This window comes from Theropithecus gelada, chromosome 19, assembly GCF_003255815.1.
Source record: "Theropithecus gelada isolate Dixy chromosome 19, Tgel_1.0, whole genome shotgun sequence".
NCBI classification, from domain to species: domain Eukaryota; kingdom Metazoa; phylum Chordata; class Mammalia; order Primates; family Cercopithecidae; genus Theropithecus; species Theropithecus gelada.
The window spans coordinates 37,830,461-37,850,728 of NC_037687.1; the positions used below are offsets into that span (position 1 = coordinate 37,830,461).

Here is a 20,268-nt window from a genome sequence, read left to right on the forward strand (position 1 = left end):
CTAAAAAAAAAAAAAAAAAAAAAAATTAGCTGGGTTCGGTGGCGGGTGCCTGTAGTCCCAGCTACTCAGGAGGCTGAGGCAGGAGAATGGTGTGAACCTGAGAGGCGGAGCTAGCAGTGAGTGGAGATCATGCCACTGTACTCTAGCTTGGGCGACAGAGAGAAACTGTCTCGAAAAAAGAAAAATTCAAAAATGGTTGGGCATGGTGGCTCCTGCCTGTAATCCCAGCACTTTGAGAAGCTGAGGTGGGAGGATCGCTTGAGCCCAGGAGTTCAAGACCAGCCTGGGATGTAGCAAGACATGGTCTCTACTAAAAATTGTTAAAAATTAGCTGGGCGGCCGGGCGCGGTGGCTCAAGCCTGTAATCCCAGCACTTTGGGAGGCCGAGACGGGCGGATCACGAGGTCAGGAGATCGAGACCATCCTGGCTAACACGGTGAAACCCCGTCTCTACTAAAAAATACAAAAAACTAGCCGGGCGAAGTGGCGGGCGCCTGTGGTCCCAGCTACTCGGGAGGCTGAGGCAGGAGAATGGCGTGAACCCGGGAGGCGGAGCTTGCAGTGAACTGAGACCCGGCCACCGCACTCCAGCCTGGGCGACAGAGCCAGACTCAGTCTCAAAAAAAAAAAAAAAAAAAAAAAAAAAAAAAATTAGCTGGGCGTGGCTGGGCGCAGTGGCTCATGCCTGTAATCCCAGAACTTTGGGAGGCCGAGGCGGGCAGATCATGAGGTCAGGAGATCGAGACCATCCTGGCTAACATGGTGAAACCCTGTTTCTACTAAAAAATACAAAAAACTAGCCGGGCGAGGTGGCACACGCCTGTAGTCCCACATACTTGGGAGGCTGAGGCAGCAGAATGGAGTGAACCCGGGAGGCAGAGCTTGCCGTGAGCTGAGATCGCGCCACTGCACTCCAGCCTGGGCGACAGAGCAAGACTCCGTCTCAAAAAGAAAAAAAAAATTAGTTGGGCATGGACTGGGCGCAGTGGCTCATGCCTGTACTCCTAGCACTTTGGGAGGCTGAGGCAGGCGGATCGCCTGGGGTCGGAAGTTCAAGACCAGCCTGACCAAATGTGGAGAAATCCCACTAAAAATACAAAATTAGCCGGGCATGGTGGCACATGCTTGTAATGCCAGCTACTTGGGAGGCTAAGGCAGGAGAATCGCTTGAACCCAGGAGGCGGAGGTTGGGGTGAGCCAAGATCGCACTATTGCACTCCAACCTGGGCAACGAGTGAAACTGTGTCTCAAAAAAAAAAAAAAAAAAGGCCAGGTGCGGTGGCTCATGCCTGTAATCCTACCACTTTGGGAGGCCGAGGCGGGCAGATCACAAGGTCAGGAGATCGAGACCATCCTGGCTAACACAGTGAAACCCCGTCTCTACTAAAAATACAAAAAGTTAGCCGGGCGTGGTGGTGGGCGCCTGTAGTCCCAGCTACTCGGGAGGCTGAGGCAGAAGAATGGCATGAACCCGGGAGGCAGAGCTTGCAGTGAGCCCAGATCGCGCCACTGCATCCAGCCTGGGCAACAGAGCCAGACTCCGTCTCAAAAAAAAGAAAAAAGAAAAAAAGAAAAATAGCTGGCTATGATGGTGTGCAAAACCTGTAACCCCAGCTACTTGGGAGGCTAAAGGGGAAGGATCACTTGAGCCCAGGAATTCAAGGTAACAGTGAGTTGTGATCATGCTACCGCACTCCAGGCTGGGTGACAGAGACCCTGTCTCACCAGAAAACAAAAGAAAAATCCTCAAAAAACCTTGAATAGGCCAAAAGTTGTCAGGCATTCCTGGGGTAAATCTAGGCTTCATCACTTGTGGGTAGCTTAAGACATTTCCTCTTCTGAAAGGGGATTGATCCCTTGCCATGAGCCATGATGTTGATATCTTTATTTATTTTTTTTGAGACAGAGTCTTGCCCTGTTGCCCAGGCCAGAGTGCAGTGGCACAATCTGGGCTCACTGCAACCTTCTCCTCCTGGGTTCAAGCGATTCTTCTGCCTCAGCCTCCAGAGTAGCTGGGACTGCAGATGTGCACCACCACGCCTGGTTAATTTTTGTATTTTTATTTTATTTATTTATTTATTTATTTTTTTGAGACAGAGTCTCGCTGGGACTACAGGCACGCGCCGCCACACCCGGCTGGTTTTTTTTTTTTTGTATTTTTTTAATAGAGATGGGATTTCACTGTGTTAGTCAGGATAGTCTAGATCTCCTGACCTTGTGATCCACCCGCCTTGGCCTCCCAAAGTGCTGGGATTACAGGCGTGAGCCACCGCACCTGGCCTAATTTTTGTATTTTTAGTAGAGATGGGGTTTCACTACGTTGGCCGGGCTGGTCTTGAACTCCTGACCTCAAGTGATCCACCCACCTCAGCCTCCCAAAGTGCTGGGATTACAGGAGTGAGCAACCGTGCCTCACCTATTTATTTATTTATTTATTTATTATTTTTATTTATAAAGAACAGATTTATTTCTTACATTTCTGGAGGCTGGGAAGTTTAGGATCAAGGGGTCAACATCTGACAGGGGCCTTCTTTCTCAGTCATCCCATGGTGGAAAAAAGGTCAAGAGAGGGGAAGAGAGAGAGAGAGAGACAGAGACAGTACAAGAGAGCCATTTATTTATTTTTTGAGACAGGATCTGGCTCTGTTGCCCAGGCTGGAGTGCGGGTGGCATGATCTAAGCTCACCGCAACCTCTGCTTCCAGGGCTCAAGTGATCCTCCCATCTCAGCGTCCCGAGTGGCTGGGACTACAGGCACACGCCATCATGTCCCGCTAATTTGTGTGTATTTTTGTTAGAGATGGGGTTTCACCATGTTGCCCAGGTTGGTCTCGAACTCCTGGGCTCAAGCGACCCATCCAGCTCTGTCTCGTGTCATGCTGGGATTACAGGCGTGAGCCACTGCACCTGGCCAATGTCAACGTTTTTCTAAGTGATACTTGGGAAGAGGCTAAAACCCAGAAGTCTCTTGCTAAATGAGAGCTAGGATGTGATATTTAGGAACTACCCTCCTGCCGTCCCCACTTGCCCATCCCTAGTGTTTTCTGCAGCTGGAAACTTCATGGTGTTGGGTGAAGGACAGGTTGGCACAGAGAACAGGATACCCAAATGCTTGTTTCCTTACTACACCTCGTGTTCCTGCTCAGGGTCTGCTTCCGCGAGGCCAGCATCCCAACCCACTTCGGGAGAAGAACCGACGGGTGAATGAGCTGGTACGGGCAGCACTGGCTGGCCATCCTCGGGCCCACTTCCTAGATGCCGACCCTGGCTTTGTGCACTCAGATGGCACCATCAGCCACCATGACATGTATGATTACCTACATCTGAGCCGCCTGGGCTACACACCTGTTTGCCGGGCTCTGCACTCCCTGCTTCTGCGTCTGCTGGCCCAAGACCAGGGCCAAGGTGCTCCCCTGCTGGAGCCCGCACCCTAAGCATCCTGCTGCCTTCCCACAACATTAAACTCTCCTTCCTCGGTGTGCTGTTTCCTGCTTTATGGTCAAACCTGTCTGGGTATCTGGGTACCACCACCAGTCCTTATCCTGATCTGTGACCCTGCAGTTCTGCAAGGTTTTTTGTGTAAGACAGGGTCTCTCTCCATCACCCAGGCTAAAGTACAGTGGTGAGACCACAGCCCACTGTAACCTCAACCTCCCAGGCTCAAGTGATCCACCCACCTCAGCCTCCTGAATAGCTGGGACTATAAGCCTGTGCCACTATGTCCAGCTTGTTGTATTTTTTGTAGAGAAGTGGTTTTGCCATGTTGCCCAGCCTGGTCTGACTCCTGAGCTCAAGCAATCCACCCACCTTGGCCTCCCAGGGTGCAGGCATTACAGACATGAGCCACCATGCCTGACTGTGGTTCTGTTTCTGCCCAGGGGAGGCATCACTGATCCATCAAGGCACTGTGATTCTTGAGGTTAGGTTAATTTCCACTATCACAATAGTGTGCTTCAGGCAGGCGCTACCAATCAGTAAACACTAGGTAAGACCAGCTTGCCAGCACTATCCTACAAGACCAAGGTCAAGCAAGAATTCTGGGAACACAGTGACCCAGTACAGTCAAGCCCAGCGTACCCTGTCCATCTCTGCATATGCTGTTGCCCTGGCTGGAACTTCCAGGTGCTCCAGCTCTAGCTTAGATGCCGCTTCTGTGGAGATGTCCTGATCCTCCCACTGCTAGTTGTCATCCCTCCACACATGGTGTGGGTATCTGTCACCTCGGGTGGGCACTGTGTCCACATGCTGAGCAGGAGAGGTGTCACCCAGGGGAGGGGTCAAGCCCAGTTGCAGTGCTGGCCCAGGCCACATGGGGGTAGCAGGGGCCACAGGACAAGGGTACTCCAGGTAGACTAGGCTCCCTCCCACCCACTGCCACCTCTGGGCTAAGACCTCTTGGGGCCTATTTCCTGAGGACGAATGACCCCAGAGGCAGTGGGGCTAAACCATCAGGTGGCATCTTGCCTCAGGCCTTCCCCAAACTCATGCAGTCCAATGGCTGAGAACAGGGCCAGCAGGCATTGAGACTCCCTGGGCTCCTAAACTGGAGAGGGGCCATCTGTTCCACAGCAGGTCAGCGACCTGGCCTGTGGGGTTCCTCTGATGTTGGGGGCAGTGGTACTGGAATTGTTCCCCCCACATCATGGAAAGCATACCGCTCCACAACAACTGAGGACAGGACGTACAACCAACAACCCTCCCTGTTAAGAGCCTGCAGCCACACAGGTGTGTTAAACAGCTTTAATCTCGCTCATTGTGGCTTCTCGGCACAGTAAGAAATATTGCACATGATCAACATGTTTTGTTCTGGGGAAGGGGGCAAGGGCAGGGGGAATCACCTTCTTAGAAAGTACAACCCAAGTTGGGAGGGCAGAGGGGGTGAGGAGAAAACCCTCCCCGTGCCTGTGGCAAAGTGCAGGAGCCCCCACCCCCAAACTAACCTGAGTCCAGCCCCTCTGGGGAAAAAAGGGGTGCATGAACTCCCCGTATTCCACAGGCGCCTCCCTGTGGCCCAAGGCCCACACCACCCTCCAGCTTGCAGCCCTCACAGGAGCCATTTTGCATAAAGTGAAAAGCTCCGAAGGTCACACACTCCAGGTTATGTACAGGGGCTTGGAGGAGGGAGACTGCCCCTGCGGCCCCTCAGCTGCCCCCCAGCACCGGGAGGGAGCTTCAAGGGAAGGGGGTATTTACAAGAGGAGCAGGCCTCATTCCGCCCCAAACTGGAGAGGACGAAATGGCTTTACCCGAGAGGAGATAACCTTCCTGCCCCCACATACTGTCCATGTCCTGAGGGGGTACTATGAGTCCTGGCATGTTCTCAGGGTTCCCTCACCTGCCTGTGGCAGCTGTGGAGGGACCTGGCGGTGGGGGAGAGGGCTGGGGAGCCCCTTCCCAGCCAGGCTGTCCAGGCCCCGACTCTGGGGGCGGAGGCAGTGGCGGGGCAGCCTGGACCGTGCCAGAGTCTGAGCTGGGCGAGGTGGGGTCAGGGCCCCCCGCAGGGCTGGGAGTGGGGGCAGGGGCAGCAGCGGTGCCAGTGGGGGGCGGTACAGGGAGAGGAGCCTCAGCTCCAGGGGGCTGCTCGGTGGGAGTGGCTGCCTGCATGATCTTCTGGCGCACCTCACGGATCTTCAACTGCAGACAAACCTTGGAGGGGAAGATGTCTGCATAGCGGGCCTGGAAGGCGGCTGTGGCCTGGGCTGGAGATAGAAAAACAGTGGGGAGCACAGGATGAGATGTGCAGACAAGTCACACCCGAGTGACCCCAAGACTCCAAGACAGGCTCACCTGATGGGAAGAAGCCATGGTCCTGGAAGAGCTGCATGACCAGGGCCCGGCGCTGGTCTAGGGTGCGCCGCAGGGAGGAGTACGGCACCTTCTCATACTCTAGCTCCCCAAGCACATCCTCGGCTTCTGTACCTGTGCAGGGCACAGGCAGCATGGCAAGGCTGCAGCAGCAGCAGGGCCTTCCTACCACCGTCTGAGTGCCCATCCGAGCCCTCACTGCATTCTATTTCACAGTGGAGTCAGAGAGGGGTCCCGCCCACAGTCACAGGGCAACTTAGGGGCCTGCCAGACTCCAGAACCCAGCCCTGACAGGCTGTGCTTCCTCCCAGCCTGGATGGACCCACCCTACCTCTCCCACTCTAACTGCCTTCCAGAGACCCACTCCTCTTGCAGGCCCCCAGAGTTCTGCCCACCACGGCACCTGTACGGTCAAAGGTGAAGATGTCCCCCTCGCACTTGGCACTCTTGGGGGTGTTGGGCTCCGAGCTGCAGCTGGAGCGTCTTCTCATCTTGCGCTTGGGCGAGGTAGGGTCCTCGGGTGCTGAATCCAGGTCTGGCCAAACAGAAGCAGACTCAGTGCAGGTGGCCCCAGTCTGCCCTCCACCTATGGACCCTGGTTGTCCGACGCTCGCCTACCCGTGGAGTTCTTCCTCTTCTTGCGGTAAGAGCCCAGGATGGCCCGGGGTGAGGTGGCCAGAGACTGCAGGGTGGGGGAGGGCAGCACCTCCTCAGGCCGAAACTCAGGCAGCTCAGCAAAGCGCTCTTCGAAGTCCACTTCTGACAGGACCCTGCTGGAGGGCTGGCAGGGTCACCTCCCCCGCCTCGGCCTGCAGCGGCTCCCACTCCTACCACCCCACACGCTCCACCAAGGCCCCAGCCCATGCTCACTTGTCCACAGAGTCAAAGGTCTTCTTCAGGGGCGGGGGCCGCACCTTCACCTTCTTGCCAGTACCAGCCGCCTCCTTGCGCTCGGGGGTATCCCCGGCTGCCCGTCCACTGCTGCTCTCGCTGCCACCAGGGGCTACGGCTGGAGCTGGGGCTGGGCTGGGAGGAGTGGGAGGCTCCCCACGATTCTCCAGGCCCTGCCCAGGGACGCGCCAGTCTGAAGATGAGCTGGGGAATTTGCTGGCCTGGGATGGAGATAGGCAGGGAGATGGAGAACACTGAGCTCAGACTCTGGGGCAAAGGCCAGAAACAAAGAGTTGGATCTGAACCCGCCCGGCAGACCCCTCGAGAAGGCCGTCACACAGCCTCAGGAAGGCCAAGACAGGGGCCTCAGATGGGAGGGGAGACAACACAGGCAGGCAGAAAGGACAGGGGGACCCTTTAACCTGAGAGACACACAGGCATGGAGGGAAGAGGAGTAGGACAGAAAAGCAAAGACGTCAACGGAGAGGCATAGCCAAGTGGCAGTGGGAGCCCCACGGCCTGCAGGCACTCACCATGGTCTCAGGACCCTTGGCGCTGGTCCGCTCCTCAGCAGGCGGGGGCGGTGGGGGGCTGCTCCGGGCCGTGGGAGTCCAGGTCTCTGGGGCAGGTGGAGGGGCTGGTGGTGTGGGCTGCCCCTCAAGCTCAGACTCTGGGGCAGTTGGCTCTCGGACTGGGCCAGGCTCCAGAGGCTGCCGGGGTGCAGGGCCAGGTCGCCCAGAGGCACCTGCCTCAAAGGACCCCACAGGAATGCTGGCGATGGCTGCCTTCACTTTCTGGGGGGCCTTCGGGCTGGGCCGCTGGGCCTTGGGGGCCACTAAGCTGTAGGTCATGGAACCTGCTAGTGGTGAGAAAAGTGTTTGCTGAGCCAGGCCTGACTGGAGCCCATCCCCTGGGTCCCCCAACTCACCCTGCTCTGGGTTGATCTGACACCTACCTGTGGCACTAGGGAAAGGGCTAGTCGGGGCTGGGGTGGCAGTGGCAGGCGGGCCCTTGGGCAGAATGGTGGCTGCAGGTGGGGTTGTGCTGGTGGCCACAGTGTAGACCAGGCTTGGGGGGGCCTGCGACGGCTGGGCCAGGGGTGCTGAGGAGGTGGGTGCAGGGCTGCCAGAGTAAAACGCCGTTATGACAGGACCTCCGGGGGCTGCACAGGCAGGTGGCAGCTGGGGACTGGGCACAGGCGACACGCCCACCTGACCGGGAGCCAGCAGTGGGGCTTGGCCTGCTGAGAGACAGAGGAGAAGCAGGAGACCAAGTTAGGGCCCGGACTGCCTCAGCCCCACCCTGGGTCCCCAGCACTGCCTGCCAGGCCGCCCCTCACCTGAGAGCAGGGGCTGCACGAAGGCGGGGCCACTGGGCCCCAGCGAGGTGAAGCCTAGAGCTACAGAGCTCGTGGGCCCGTACGAGGTGACTGTTCCAGCCTGGCTGGATGCAGGGCTGGTACCCAGGGGCAGCGCGTGCCCGCCCGCTGACTGCACATAGGTGATTCTGCCGCAGGGAGAGGAAATGGGGAGGAGTGAGGTAAGCTGGCCCCGCCCCACCCCTTCCCTGGCCTCTGAGTGTGGGCTCAGCTGCAATTACCTGGTGGAGGAGGGCAGCAGGACCTTCTGAGGCTGTGAAGTGGGTCCAGGGAGTGTGGCTGGGCTCAGGGGCGGCACCAGGCCGCTGGGTGTGCTCACAGGCACCGGGGTCAGCTGGATGATCTGTGGGGAAGGGCACCCATAGGCCAGGATGAGCTGTGGCTCCTGACTGGGGCAGGGGAGGACCAAGACCTAAAGTGGGGCTCTAAGCAAAAGCAAGGAACACAGAACTTGGGGTGAGAACAGGATGGGCAAGATAACAGTGGGAAGTGGGGACACAGAGGAGTAGGGTACAGACACTGAGAACTTGAGAAAGTCAGGATGCACAAAGAAATCACGGAAGATGGCCGGGCGCGGTGGCTCAAGCCTGTAATCCCAGCACTTTGGGAGGCCGAGACAGGCGGATCACAAGGTCAGGAGATCGAGACCATCCTGGCTAACCCGGTGAAACCCCGTCTCTACTAAAAAAAATACAAAAAACTAGCCGGGCGAGGTGGCAGGCGCCTGTAGTCCCAGCTACTCGGGAGGCTGAGGCAGGAGAATGGCGTAAACCCGGGAGGCGGAGCTTGCAGTGAGCTGAGATCCGGCCACTGCACTCCAGCCTGGGCGACAGAGCGAGACTCCGTCTCAAAAAAAAAAAAAAAAAAAAAGAAATCACGGAAGATAGCAAGACAGAGAACCAGAAACACGGAAAAGGAGAGAAGATTGAAGGAAAAACAAAGAAATGGTGGGGTACAGGGGCCAACACCCAGCACGTAGACAGAAAAGCAGTCCCTCACCTTGCTGGGGGGCTGGGCACCATTCTGCACAGGTACTGAGAAGGGTGGGCTCACCAGTGGCAGCGGCTGGCCGGCCCCTCCACCCCGCACTGACATGCTAGGGGCGGCCAGGGGCACTAGGACCTTCCCAGGCAGCAGTTGGGCTGAGCCACCCGGGGGCGGGGCCTGCACGGGAGAAACTGACTGGGCTGGAAGTTAAGAGGCAAGAAAGAAAAAGGTTACAAGGAAGTCAAATAGGATTATGGCCCCTCTCCTAGTGCTGCCCGGCCCAGGTCTCACCTTTGGGGGGTGGGGCGGAGGGTACAGACTGCAGGATGGGGATGCCAGGAGTGGGTGCAGTGGCGGCCAAGACTTTGCCGTTGGTGGAAGTGCCCGGTGGGAGGGTGAAACGGATGCTGGTGGTGGGTGCAGGGCCGCTGGGAGTCGCTGCCTTGGTCCCAGGGGCTGGTGCTGGGGCAGGTGCCACCTGAAGCTGCTGGGGCAGCGTGGGCAGGATGTACTGTACCTGGGTGATTCCCCCAGCCTTGCCCAGGGCACCTGGTTGCAGGATGCCCAGGGGTACTGGCCCATTGGGGCCACTCCCAGCACCTGCTCCTGAGCCCGCAGTGGTCCCACCGCCAGGGGCCCCCTGGGCAATGAACTGGACAGCAGGGGGCGCAGGGGCCCCATACCCCGGGGTGCCCACCAGTAGGTTAGTGACAGTGGCAGGCGCCTTTCCCACAGTGCCCAGCAGGGGTCCAGCCACCAAATGTGGGGCTGGTGAGGTGGCTGCTGCCGACTTCTTGTCTGAATACACTAAGCTGACACCCAGCGGGGAGCCCCCAGGCACCCGAGACCCAGTGCCCATTTCAGTCCTGGCACCTGCTGTGTCATTTGGAGACGCCTCAGCCCGGCCAGAGGTGGGGAAGGGCTTAGAGGCGATGGGCACAGGAGTGCTGCTGACAGGCCGCACCACGTTGGTGACCATGGTGGCAGCAGGACGGGACAGGGGAGCTGCTGGGGCCCCGTAGGCCAGTGATGGGGCGGGGGCGGAGGGCACTCTGGCTCCGCCACCCTCTTGCTCCTCCTTGTTTGGGGGCAGCACCAGTGTCTGCAGAATGCTTCCTCCTCCGCTGGGAGGGGCCGCGATGACTGAGGGGCCTGGCGGCTCCAGGCCACCCACACTTTCAGGTCTCTTGCGCCGGAAGGTGGTAGGATCCGTTGGGAGGAACCGGGTAGCCTTGGAAGGTGTCGCTGGACCCCCCGCCCCAGGGAGCGGGGGCCGTAGGGGGCCCGCTGTGCTGCCCTGACCAGATTCCTGGGCCTTGAAGGTTCCTGAGCCCAGTGAGAAGGAGGTGGCTGCCGAGGCTGAGGAGGAAGCAGGTGAGGACGCAGAGGAGGATGGGGTGGAACCATAGCCTTTGCCAAAGGCTACAGGAGGATCCGGGGGCCCTGGGGGCTCAGGGTCCAGTGGGGGACGGCAGTGGGTAAAGGAGGAACGGATCACAGGTGAAAACACCTTCCGACCAAAGCCCTGCATGAAAGGGAGACACCCCAGGTCAGGACACTCCGACACCTCAATAGCAGCCCCCTAGCCACGCCCATCCAGCCTGTCAGCCAGGCCAGCCTAGGGCTGCACCCCTCCCAGCTGAAGGCCTCAATTCATCCTGGCTATGACCCAACTCCCCACGGGGCAAATAGCTTGATCTCTCTGGATCTTAATCTCCCCCTCTCTCAAATACCCGGGAGAAACAGACATTCCCGTGGTTTAGGAGGGAGTGTGATGTGACAGCACCGTGACCCAAGCCCTCACCTTGTTGCCCTCTGGGTCCTCCCCAGAGCTGTCCCCACTCTCGCTGTCGGTCACCCGCTCCTTGCACTTGAGATCAATGTCAGTGGTGCCGAAGCCATCATCAGCTGAGGGAGTGGAGGGAACAGTATGGGGAGGGGGCTAGATGCAAGGGGACCCAGGAGGAAACAGTCTGGAGCCTGGATCTCAGCTCTGCTCCAAACCAGCAGGGAGTGCTGTCCAGAAAAGATACTCCTCAGCCCAAGACTGTGCCCACATGCCCAGTGCCCAGTGCGGGAGCCTATGAGGCTGCAGGGAAGAGCCCCTAACACTGCATCTGAAGATCTGGTCACACCCAGGTCCTCCAGATTGCCTGCAGGGCTGGGGGCTTCCTGAGGGCAGGGCTGGGTTTACTCGGCAGGGCCTGAACTGGCCACATGTAACCATAAACCAAGTGGAAAAGAAACCAAAGGGGCCTAGGGGCCTGGATCCAAGTTCTGCCCACCCTCTGAGCCTTGGCCTGCTGGGTCCTGGGCAAGATTCTGGGCCCTGCAATGCTCACCAATGACATCATCATCCCCTTCCTCCTCACAGATGACCATGCGCTCCTCATCACTCGTCATGTCCTCACTGGCCGCACGCTGAGAACGAGAAGCTCGGGTGGGCAGCAGCGAAGGCCGCCCGGTGGCCGCCAAGGCACCTCCCTCACCGGGGGCTGCAAAGGGACCTGGAGCTCCATACTGGGTAGAAGGCTTTGGGCCAGAGTACGATGCAGGGCCAGACACCATCTGCAGGAAAGGTGGCAGGGAGGTTTCAGTGGGGCTGCTGCCTTGGACAGGCTCCCTGCCCACCCTCTGGGGGCCTGCACCCCAGACCTGCGTCAGTTCCTGCAGTGCCTGACTGTCTACTTCGCCGCCATCCAGGCTGTGTACCCCACTGTGAGAGAAAGCTCGGGGCCGAGCTGAGCCAGGTCCCCCAACTGTGTGTAGCCGTTCTGCCCCACAGGAGCTGCTCCCTGGAACCTTGGCGTCCGAGCTCAGGAGTGTCTGGGCTGCGACGGACAGGAGCTCAGAGGACACTGTAAAGTAGAGGGGGGCGCTATACAGTCAGTAAGCCTCTCACCAGCACCTAGACTGGCCCAACAACCCATAGATATTTCTAGGTACTAGGCAGAAGCAGGCTGGAATTTCTGGGCCACTTGGTGAAATAAAAAAACACCACCCACCACCAGTCCAGCATCTCCTTCCTGCTGATTCCTGCCCTCTGGGGTTGCAGCAGGCCCATTCCCTGGGGGCTAGCCCTCCTGAAAGTAAGGAGGCCTAGAGAGAGGTTCATGTGGTGCTGGCAGTTCCCTCATCTCAGAGAAGAAGTAACTAGCGTACCCACCCTCATAGAACTGCATATCCATAGGAACTACCATCTACCCTCATAGAACTGCATATCCATAGGAACTACCATCTATCCTCATAGAACTGCCATATCCATAGGAACTACCATCTATCCTCATAGAACTGCATATCCATAGGAACTACCATCTATCCTCATAGAACTGCATATCCATAGGCTCATTCCAAAAATGTGCCCCAGAACACTGCCAGGCACACCAGACACCCTCAATAAGTGGAAGCAGCCCATCACGGGTGTTTGCGAGCTGCAGTGGCCCCAACTATGGTGTTGGGGGCCAGTCAAACTGGGGTTTACATTCTAGCTCTGTCACTTGCTTGTTCATGACTTTAAGCAAGTGACTTTGCCTCTCTGAACCTCAGTTTCTTCTTCTAGAAATAGAATGGGGTTTTGCAGACTAGAGCTTATATTCCCTGTAGTGCTTGGCACATAGTAAACACTCATTATACAACAGTTGATAATGAGATTGCTGTTTGGGAATCTATCTGTCTGGATCTCCCTGGCTCCTTCACATGAATCAACTGCCGGTTCCTTTACAGATAAGGGTCGCCAAATAAAAGTGATAGAGCACAGAGGAGCTGCTGGGGCAGGGGAGGAGCAAGCAAGGGGGTAGCTGGTGGCTCTCGGGGAGGGAAGTGGCAAGGTGGGAGAGCCAAGGGGCTGACTAACCCCCAGGGGCAGCGGCAGTGCCCGTCTCCGACATGCTCCGCTCCCGCGTCTCCTTGTGCCCTCCTGCCAGCCCCAGGCTCGTGGGCTTGGCCTCCGAGCTGGACTTCTTTCGGTCCTTGTTGCACCACTTCCAATCTGGGTGGGCCTTGAAGTGGGCCTCCTTCACCTGGCAGGAGAGGGCAGGGCAACCCTTCACTCACCCACCCCACCAGAAGAAGCTGGGAGGAGCCAAGAGGCAGGGGCGTTACCTGGAAGGCCAGGTCGTGGTACTTCTGCTTCTCCTTGGGCCCCAAGGCATACCACCACTCGCCCAGGATCTTGCTGACGGTCCGGTTGTCCTGGTTGGGATGACGCTGGTGGACCAAGGCCCGGTGCCGCTTGCTGAAGATCATGAAGGCATTCATGGGCCGCCGGATGTGGTCCTTCTCCCGCTGCATTAAACACAGCCCAGAATGGGACAATTAGGACCAGGGAGACAGGTGTGGGTGGCCACGGGGTAAGCACGGGGCAGGCAGGGATAAAGTACCTTGTTGGGGCTGCGTCCATCCTTCTCAGAAGATGAGTCCCGTTCCTTGGGTAGGGCACTGAGGGACTGGGTCCGACGTTTTCCAGGCGGTAGAGGCAACTGGATCTCAGGAGACATGATGGAGAGGAAGCTGCGGCAGGGCAGCAGGGACAGTGAGGGCCATGTCTCTGGCCATCCCACCCCCAAGTACCACACCTCAGGGAACTCACGCATCATCATGGTCACTCTCTGTCTCACTGTCCAGTCGGGGCTCTCCTGGGGGGCCAGGGGCCTCCTCCTCTGTGGTGGGAGGCGGACCCTTACCAGGTTCCACCACCCCCAAAGGGTGTGGGGGTCCGGGTCCTGGGCTCTCAGGGCATGTGGCTCCAGGGGGCCGCCCAGGGTCAGCACCCCCTGTCCCACCTGGTGGCCTTTCATGAGCAACAGCTGCCGACTCAGCAGGTTCTGGGGACACAGAGGTAGATCAGAGGGCTCCTAGGCCACCTGGACCCCACACCCTTGCTTCCCCCCAGTCCTCCCAGCCCTCACCTTTGCTCTGGTTGGAGGCCACTGGGTGGCTGGCAGGTTGCTGGGCCTCGCTCGGCTGCACGGAGGGGTCAGGCTGGCTGGGTGCCAGGAAGGGGACTAAGGAGTGCCAGGGGAACACAGCCACAGAGCGAGGTTCCACATTCGTCCACACTGTGGAAAGGAGCCAGGTGAGCTGTGCAGCAGAACCTGGCCCCAGCCCCAACTCAAGCTCTTCCCCACCCTAGATGAGGTAGCCCCACCCCTTTTGTCTACCCCCCACCCCCAACACCAGAGCCTCTTGGACTCGTCCATGCAACGTCACTCAGGAAAAACTCCTCCCTGAAAGGTTTCTAGATTTATAAAAAAGAAAACAGAAGCGGGGAAGGGAAATAGTACTCACGCCCCACTCCTCCCCCCACCAATCTCCATCAGCCCTGCCACCAGGGAACAGGCCAGAGGAACGATTTGCTCCTGCCACAAACCAGGTCATGCTCGGCTGCCATCCCACACTACCAAGGCCCCAGATCTCTACGGGCTGGGACCCCCACCCCCGTCATGCCACATTCCCAGCAGCCCAGTCGCCACCCGACACAATCTCTCACCTTGGCCTCATGCTCTCTTTCCCTTTCCTGAGGCATACGGCCCCATGTCCCCTCCCCTCCAACTCTCCGTTCACTACCCACAGGCTGTGGAGTCTCTTACAACTGTGGTGTGGGAACTGTGGTGTGGGAGAAGTCCTGCTCCTTGCCTGCCTTCCCCACCACAAACAGTACCAGACCTGCCCTTCCTGGCTGGGCACAGGTGGCTCTAGCAGCTCTCCCCTTCGCCCCCACGAACAGAATGCACCATCCACAAATCGGCCTCCCAGCCGCCCTCCCCATCAGCCCCTCGGCTTATCTGTAGTCCAGGGTCCAGCCCCCTTGCCCAAAACAGGGGAGGGTGTGGTAAACTCCTTGGAAGAAAAGACACGGACAATGGGCTAGAAGAGAGGATTGTTACAAGTCTCTACCCAGAGAGGGCACAAGTGCCAGGTGTTTCCTTGAGGATATGCACAGGAAGATGCTTCCTCACCAAGAGGCTGGTCCCAGGGGTCCAACCTTCAGCCCCAAGAGGTGGGTGGTGGAAGAGCAAGCTCTAGGCTGGGACCTACCCCTGGCTGGACTTTTGGGGCGGGCCTAGGATACAAGTGGGCTTCCCCTCACAGAGCCTGGCTCCTTGGGGGAAGTGGAACCAGCAGAGGAGAGAGGCCCCTGCTCGGGGAAGACGAAGAAGGGAGGAGGGAACCGCCCTAGCCCTGCTCTCCATCATTCCAGGCCTTCCCTTGATCCAGATCAACCTGACCTGAGGTGACCTCCCCATGCCTTCAGAAGCCTGGAGAGATGGGCATGGGAGGGGGGGAAGCTCTGTGCGAGGCACTGGCCTGGAGACCTGATTCTGTGAGGGGCTGACAAAGGAAAAAGTGGACCTCAGGAAACAAGGGACCGGGATCACGAAGACAGCACTGAAGAGCACTCAAGACTACAATGACCCTGTCCCTTACCCCTGAAAACCCGCTGGGCCCTCCAACCCCATACAAAAGCCTCCAGAGACTTAGACCTGTGCCTCTCTTTGCAAAGATCTTTCCCATCAGGGTCTTCTCTTTTCTGGGGGGGGGGGGGGGGGGGAAAAGGGACCCAGCAGACAATGGAGAGCAGTCCTTTGGTCCTGCTCCCTCCTGAACCCCTCCCCAGTGCACAACCCGCCAGGTTCTTAGGTGTCGCGCTCTCTGCAAACTACACCACACACACTGCAGCCCGTCACTCTGATATCAGCAAACAGTGCCTCACTGGCTTCCTGAGCCCTGTCCTCAGCCCCACTACCCAATCCAAGCCTCCTCCCCTAGGACCAGCAGGTCTCGTGCTGTTCCTATTCTACCCCATGCTCCACAGCCGGTTACTCGGCATCCCTCACCTTTCTATTACAGCAGCCCTGTGCCATCCCATCACTTTAACATCACAGCTGTCCCCAGGTACGCGCCACTCCGCTACACTCCCACCTGCCGTCACTAACCACTCGGCCCGGCCGAGCTCCGTAACTTTCCCCATCATCCCTTTACTCTGCCTTTACTGTTCTCTCCTACTATACCCCCATCACCGTTACTCCGCACTTCGCACCCCGACACCTTGACCCCTGCAGTCCCAGGGCCCAGGCGCTACTGACCGAACATGCCGAGGCCACGGGAGGCCGCGCTGGACGCGGGCATCAGGGGCCTGTGGGCCGAATACATGGTCCGGCGCAGGGGGGGCCCGGCAGGGGCTCGCACCTCCTCAGCGGCCGACGCCGCTCCGCCCGCAGCCCGCTCCTCGGCCGTCGCCGCTTGGGCCCGGGGGGAGCGGGAGGCCGTCGCCGCATGCCCCCCCCCGCCGCCCCCCTCCGGCCGCCCCACGCGGGGGTCTCCGCCGGGCGCGCCTGCGCACAGCGCCGCCTGCCTCCCGCCGCCCGGGGGGCGGGGGAGGTCAGCGCGCACCGGCCCCGCCCCGCCCCCCGGCGCGCGCGGGGGCCGTCACGGGGCGCGCGGCACGGGGGCCATCGGCGCCGCCCCCTCCCTCTCCCTCCTCCCTCGCGGAGTCCGGCGGGCGGGGCAGGCGGGGCAGGCGGGGCGGGGCGCGGCGCGCGTGCGCGGGGGCGGCCCCCTCCCTTCCCCGCTCGCTGGCTCGCTCGCGCCCTCCCTCCCTCGCAGCTCCGGCGGGTAACGGCTCTGGCCCCGCGCGCCCCGGCTGCCGGCGCCGCCGCCCCGCCTTTCCGGGCCCGGGGCCCGAGGCTCAGCGCCGGGTCGACCTCCGGCCCCGGGCGGGCAGACGGACCAGCGTGCGTGCGTCCGTCCGTGCGCTCCGAGCGAGCCCCGCGCCGAACCACCGCCGCCTCCCCGCCCCGCCACTACTACGCGCTCCCCTCCCCCCGCCGCGCCTCCCCCCGCCCCTTCCCCGCTTCCCCCGCGGCCTTCCGCGCAAGCCCGGCCCCCCGCGCGTGAGCCCATTGGCTGCCGCCGCCGCGCGCGGGTCAGGCCCCGCCGCGCCCGCCCCCATTGGCCGCCCCGGGGGAACGTCAGTCATATGCAAATAAGGGCAGGGCGGGGCGGGCTCCGGTTGGCCCCGAGCCGGCCGGGGGCGGGGCCGCGGTAGGAGGGTGGCAGGGAGGGCGCACTGCAGTAAAGGCACCGAGCCAGGGGGGCGGTTCGGGGCGCCGCGCTGCGGAGGTCCCGGGGTTGTGCGTGGTGCTGTGTGTCCAGTCGGCGCGAGGAACACGCTCACGCGCGGCTCGGCCCGCCTCCCGCACACCCGCTTGGGCGCGCCTGGCCCCGCTGGGCAGACAAACTGCGCGTAGGGCTGGACGAGGCATCCCTGAGCCCTCACCTACTCACACTCACTCTCCTCACAGACATACACACACACACTTTCGTGCCACACCCATTATCTCCTACACACCCCACGGGCACATATACCCTCTGTCTTACACCCACACTGTGACACACGAAGTCACACCTCACACACCTGCTCACACAGATGTACAACCACACACGCTCACAGTCCATCGCTCCCCACCCACCATCGTGCATTCACCCATCCTGTTCTCATCACCCATCTCATCCATGCCCTGTCACACATGCCTTGCCAACCCGCATCCTCATCACACCCCCACCAGCCCACATGAATCATGCAAACAGACAACATGTCAAACAGGAGGAACTCAGCATAGCCCTGCTTGTCCACTACACACTCCACACCCCTCCCACACAACCACATACTCCTCCATCACACACACAGCCTTCCTAGCACTCACAAAGCACCTCCTATTCCCAGTGCACACTCAGCTCTCGCAGACACCATCATACCGACCCCACGCTCTATATAATCCTACTCTAATGGGCGCTACCTGCTTCAGTACCCGGGCCCATCAGGTATACAGAGCCCAGTGGCCATCGCCATCATTCAGCCACTCACCCTGACACTCATCTGCCACTCTGGACCCTCTATCTAGCAGCATAATGCAGGGGACCACAGAGCACACCATGGTGACCCCACCACACTACTCTGCCAGCCACCCACTAACCCCCACTCCTCCCAGAAAAAAAGGGCCAGGAAGAAAGGAAACTAACACTTACTGGGGCTGCTGTGTGCTGGGAGCTTGTGTGTATTATCTGGTTCATTGAATCCTCACAGCCACCTAGGGAGGTATGCTTTATTACACCCATTGTTCAGGTGAGAAAACGAGCCTCAGAGATTGAATAAACTGTGGCAAGATCATGCAGTCAAGATGTACCAGCCCAGAGCTCCAACTCAAGTGCTGTTTCCATTACTCAAGGCTTAACCTCAGGGTGGACCCAGGGAGGGAACTCCAAACAGAGGCTGGGGAATATAGTTAGACAATGATACAGAGCCACGTGGACCACAGAAAGGTGAGGGGGCTCACATGAAGACACAGGCAAGGATGTAGAGCCCATCTGGCAGAGACACAAAGGCCCTGGATCACGCAAGAGGGGCCCTGGGGCCATACCCAGTAAAGGCACAGGACTGGGGTCGCACAATTGGGCAGGTAAAGGTTGCACAGGCTAAGACGGACCAAGACTGGGCTCTTACACAGGTTGGATGGTCGACAGGAGCAGAGGAGCTCTTTCCCCAACCTGCCTCATCCACTGACAGAGCTGAAGGAATGGAGAGGGGGCAAAAACTGGGTAACCTGAGCCCAAAAGGGAAGGGAAGGTCTGTAGCTCTCTGACCTCCAGAGACTGCAGGGCCAGACACTTGGCTGTGAGCCTGGAGGGGCAACCAGAGGGACTATTAGGTGACTGCCCCCTCCTTCCTATGCAGTCCCAGACTCAGACCCTCCATTACCTCACTGCCCCAGGGACTGCAATGTGAGGCAGGAATTGAGGCTGAAATCAATGTGGCCCGCTATCTCCCCACCACTGCCCCCACCACTGCCCCCTCCTCTCTCCACCGGTGAGTGAGTCACCTACTGGCAAGTTAACCCCTTCCCTACTGCAATGAAGCCCAAGGACAGAGCTCAGAGGGGCTCTGCCCCCCAGATCCCCCACTTCTGTTGGTTCAGAAAAAGAGCCAGGCATGGCACAGGAGGGAAAGAGGGCCCCACACATCTGGGAAGGTTGCACATCTGGTAGAAGACACAGTGCCCACGGAGGAGAGATGGGAAGAGGCCCCTTTCGGGGCAGGGTACAACCAAGTGGGGGCCTAGCCTGGTAGGGAGGGGCGGGAATCCGGGCGGGAAGGGCCCCCCTGCCCTGGGCGCTGGGCCAGCCCTATACTTAGCTTCTATTGTTCAGGGTGGAGGAACCCTGGGTGGGGGTGGATTAGGAGCAGAGGGGAGGGAGCAGGTCCTGTCCCTAGACAGCTCCCTCTCTCTTGCCATCCCCGACCCTAACAGGGGCCTCCCTAGTTGGAAAAAGGTACTGAGCAGGACTGTGATGGCAGCCACCCTCTGCACCAACCCCTAACCAACTCCACAGAAGGACTGCCCCTAAACAGCCCCCACTGTGCCACCACACCCAGGCCTGGGGACAGGGAACCCAGACGAAGACATCAACAGTCACCCAGGCGGGCCGTACAGGCTGAGGCCTGCCCAGAGGCCTGGGGCGAGCAGCCAGGGATGCTGACAGACTGAGGGACAGGCAGAAGCGCACTCTAAACTCACGGGGCCCATTTATTGAGCCCGCTAGGCACCGCACCCCTGCCGGCCGCCTGCGGCTCCCCACCCTGCTCTCCAGGCCCAGGTCCCCGCCTCAGCTCACCACCCTGGTGTCCCCAGCTCCCCTCACCCGCTTTCCACATACACACCCACCCACCCACCCCGGGCGGCGTCGGCGACGGCCAGGGTTGCCTGGGGAACGAGCCCAGGATTGGGCTGGCGCGGCTCGGCAGGGATGGGGGGCTAAAAATAGCGCTGGGGTGAGTCAGTGTGAGTGGGGCTGGGGTAGGCAGGGGGACCAGGAGGAAAAGAGAGACAGGGGAGAGTGTGTGGGGGATGGTCTCCAAGGATTGGGAGATGGGTGGGATGCGGGGGTCGGGGGTTGAGAGACGTGGGTTTGGGGAAGGGAAGGTGCGGGGGCGGGGAAGGGGTGTACAGGCGCTGGGGCTGGGAGGGTTGGTCTGCGCGGGCTGAGGGAGGCGCCAAGACCCGAGCAGAGGAGGGGGCGCCGCCCTGCGTTCCTCTTCCCTCCCCGCGCTCACGAGATTTTCCACTCGCCGCCTGGCCCCTAGCCAACCCCAGGCAGGCCCCACAAAGCCGCTTTGTGCAGGGAGGACGGGCGGGTGCCCGGCCGGCCTGA

At 59.8% G+C, this 20,268-nt stretch overlaps 2 protein-coding genes across 12 annotated transcripts in view; one reads left to right on the top strand and one right to left on the bottom strand.

Annotated features, from left to right (window-relative positions):
- PAFAH1B3 (platelet activating factor acetylhydrolase 1b catalytic subunit 3) overlaps positions 1 to 3,478 on the top strand; it is a 7,162-nt gene extending 3,684 nt beyond the window's left edge. For 2 of the 3 annotated variants that reach the window (XM_025366264.1, XM_025366265.1), the window contains exon 5: positions 3,146 to 3,474. In XM_025366264.1, coding sequence (XP_025222049.1) covers positions 3,146 to 3,433 — 288 coding nt within the window. In that variant the 3' untranslated portion in view covers positions 3,434 to 3,474. Of the gene's footprint in view, positions 1 to 3,145 lie in introns of all 3 variants that reach the window. The other variant, XM_025366263.1, reaches the window with a different exon arrangement.
- Positions 3,479 to 4,725: 1,247 nt separating this feature from the next.
- The window catches only part of CIC (capicua transcriptional repressor), a 28,022-nt gene continuing 12,479 nt past the window's right edge, over positions 4,726 to 20,268 (bottom strand). For 2 of the 9 annotated variants that reach the window (XM_025366188.1, XM_025366187.1), the window contains exons 3-21: positions 13,968 to 14,117; positions 13,649 to 13,883; positions 13,440 to 13,569; positions 13,162 to 13,344; positions 12,914 to 13,079; positions 11,716 to 11,918; positions 11,403 to 11,628; positions 10,865 to 10,968; positions 9,352 to 10,585; positions 9,073 to 9,260; positions 8,295 to 8,416; positions 8,035 to 8,201; positions 7,651 to 7,938; positions 7,229 to 7,554; positions 6,675 to 6,916; positions 6,423 to 6,577; positions 6,208 to 6,339; positions 5,787 to 5,918; positions 4,726 to 5,698 (exon numbers count right to left, since the gene is read on the bottom strand). In XM_025366188.1, coding sequence (XP_025221973.1) covers positions 5,331 to 5,698; positions 5,787 to 5,918; positions 6,208 to 6,339; positions 6,423 to 6,577; positions 6,675 to 6,916; positions 7,229 to 7,554; positions 7,651 to 7,938; positions 8,035 to 8,201; positions 8,295 to 8,416; positions 9,073 to 9,260; positions 9,352 to 10,585; positions 10,865 to 10,968; positions 11,403 to 11,628; positions 11,716 to 11,918; positions 12,914 to 13,079; positions 13,162 to 13,344; positions 13,440 to 13,569; positions 13,649 to 13,883; positions 13,968 to 14,117 — 4,751 coding nt within the window. In that variant the 3' untranslated portion in view covers positions 4,726 to 5,330. Of the gene's footprint in view, positions 5,699 to 5,786; positions 5,919 to 6,207; positions 6,340 to 6,422; positions 6,578 to 6,674; positions 6,917 to 7,228; positions 7,939 to 8,034; positions 8,202 to 8,294; positions 8,417 to 9,072; positions 9,261 to 9,351; positions 10,586 to 10,864; positions 10,969 to 11,402; positions 11,629 to 11,715; positions 11,919 to 12,913; positions 13,080 to 13,161; positions 13,345 to 13,439; positions 13,570 to 13,648; positions 13,884 to 13,967; positions 14,118 to 16,145; positions 16,363 to 20,268 lie in introns of those variants that run through there. The other 7 variants (XM_025366190.1, XM_025366189.1, XM_025366183.1 and 4 more) reach the window with 7 other exon arrangements.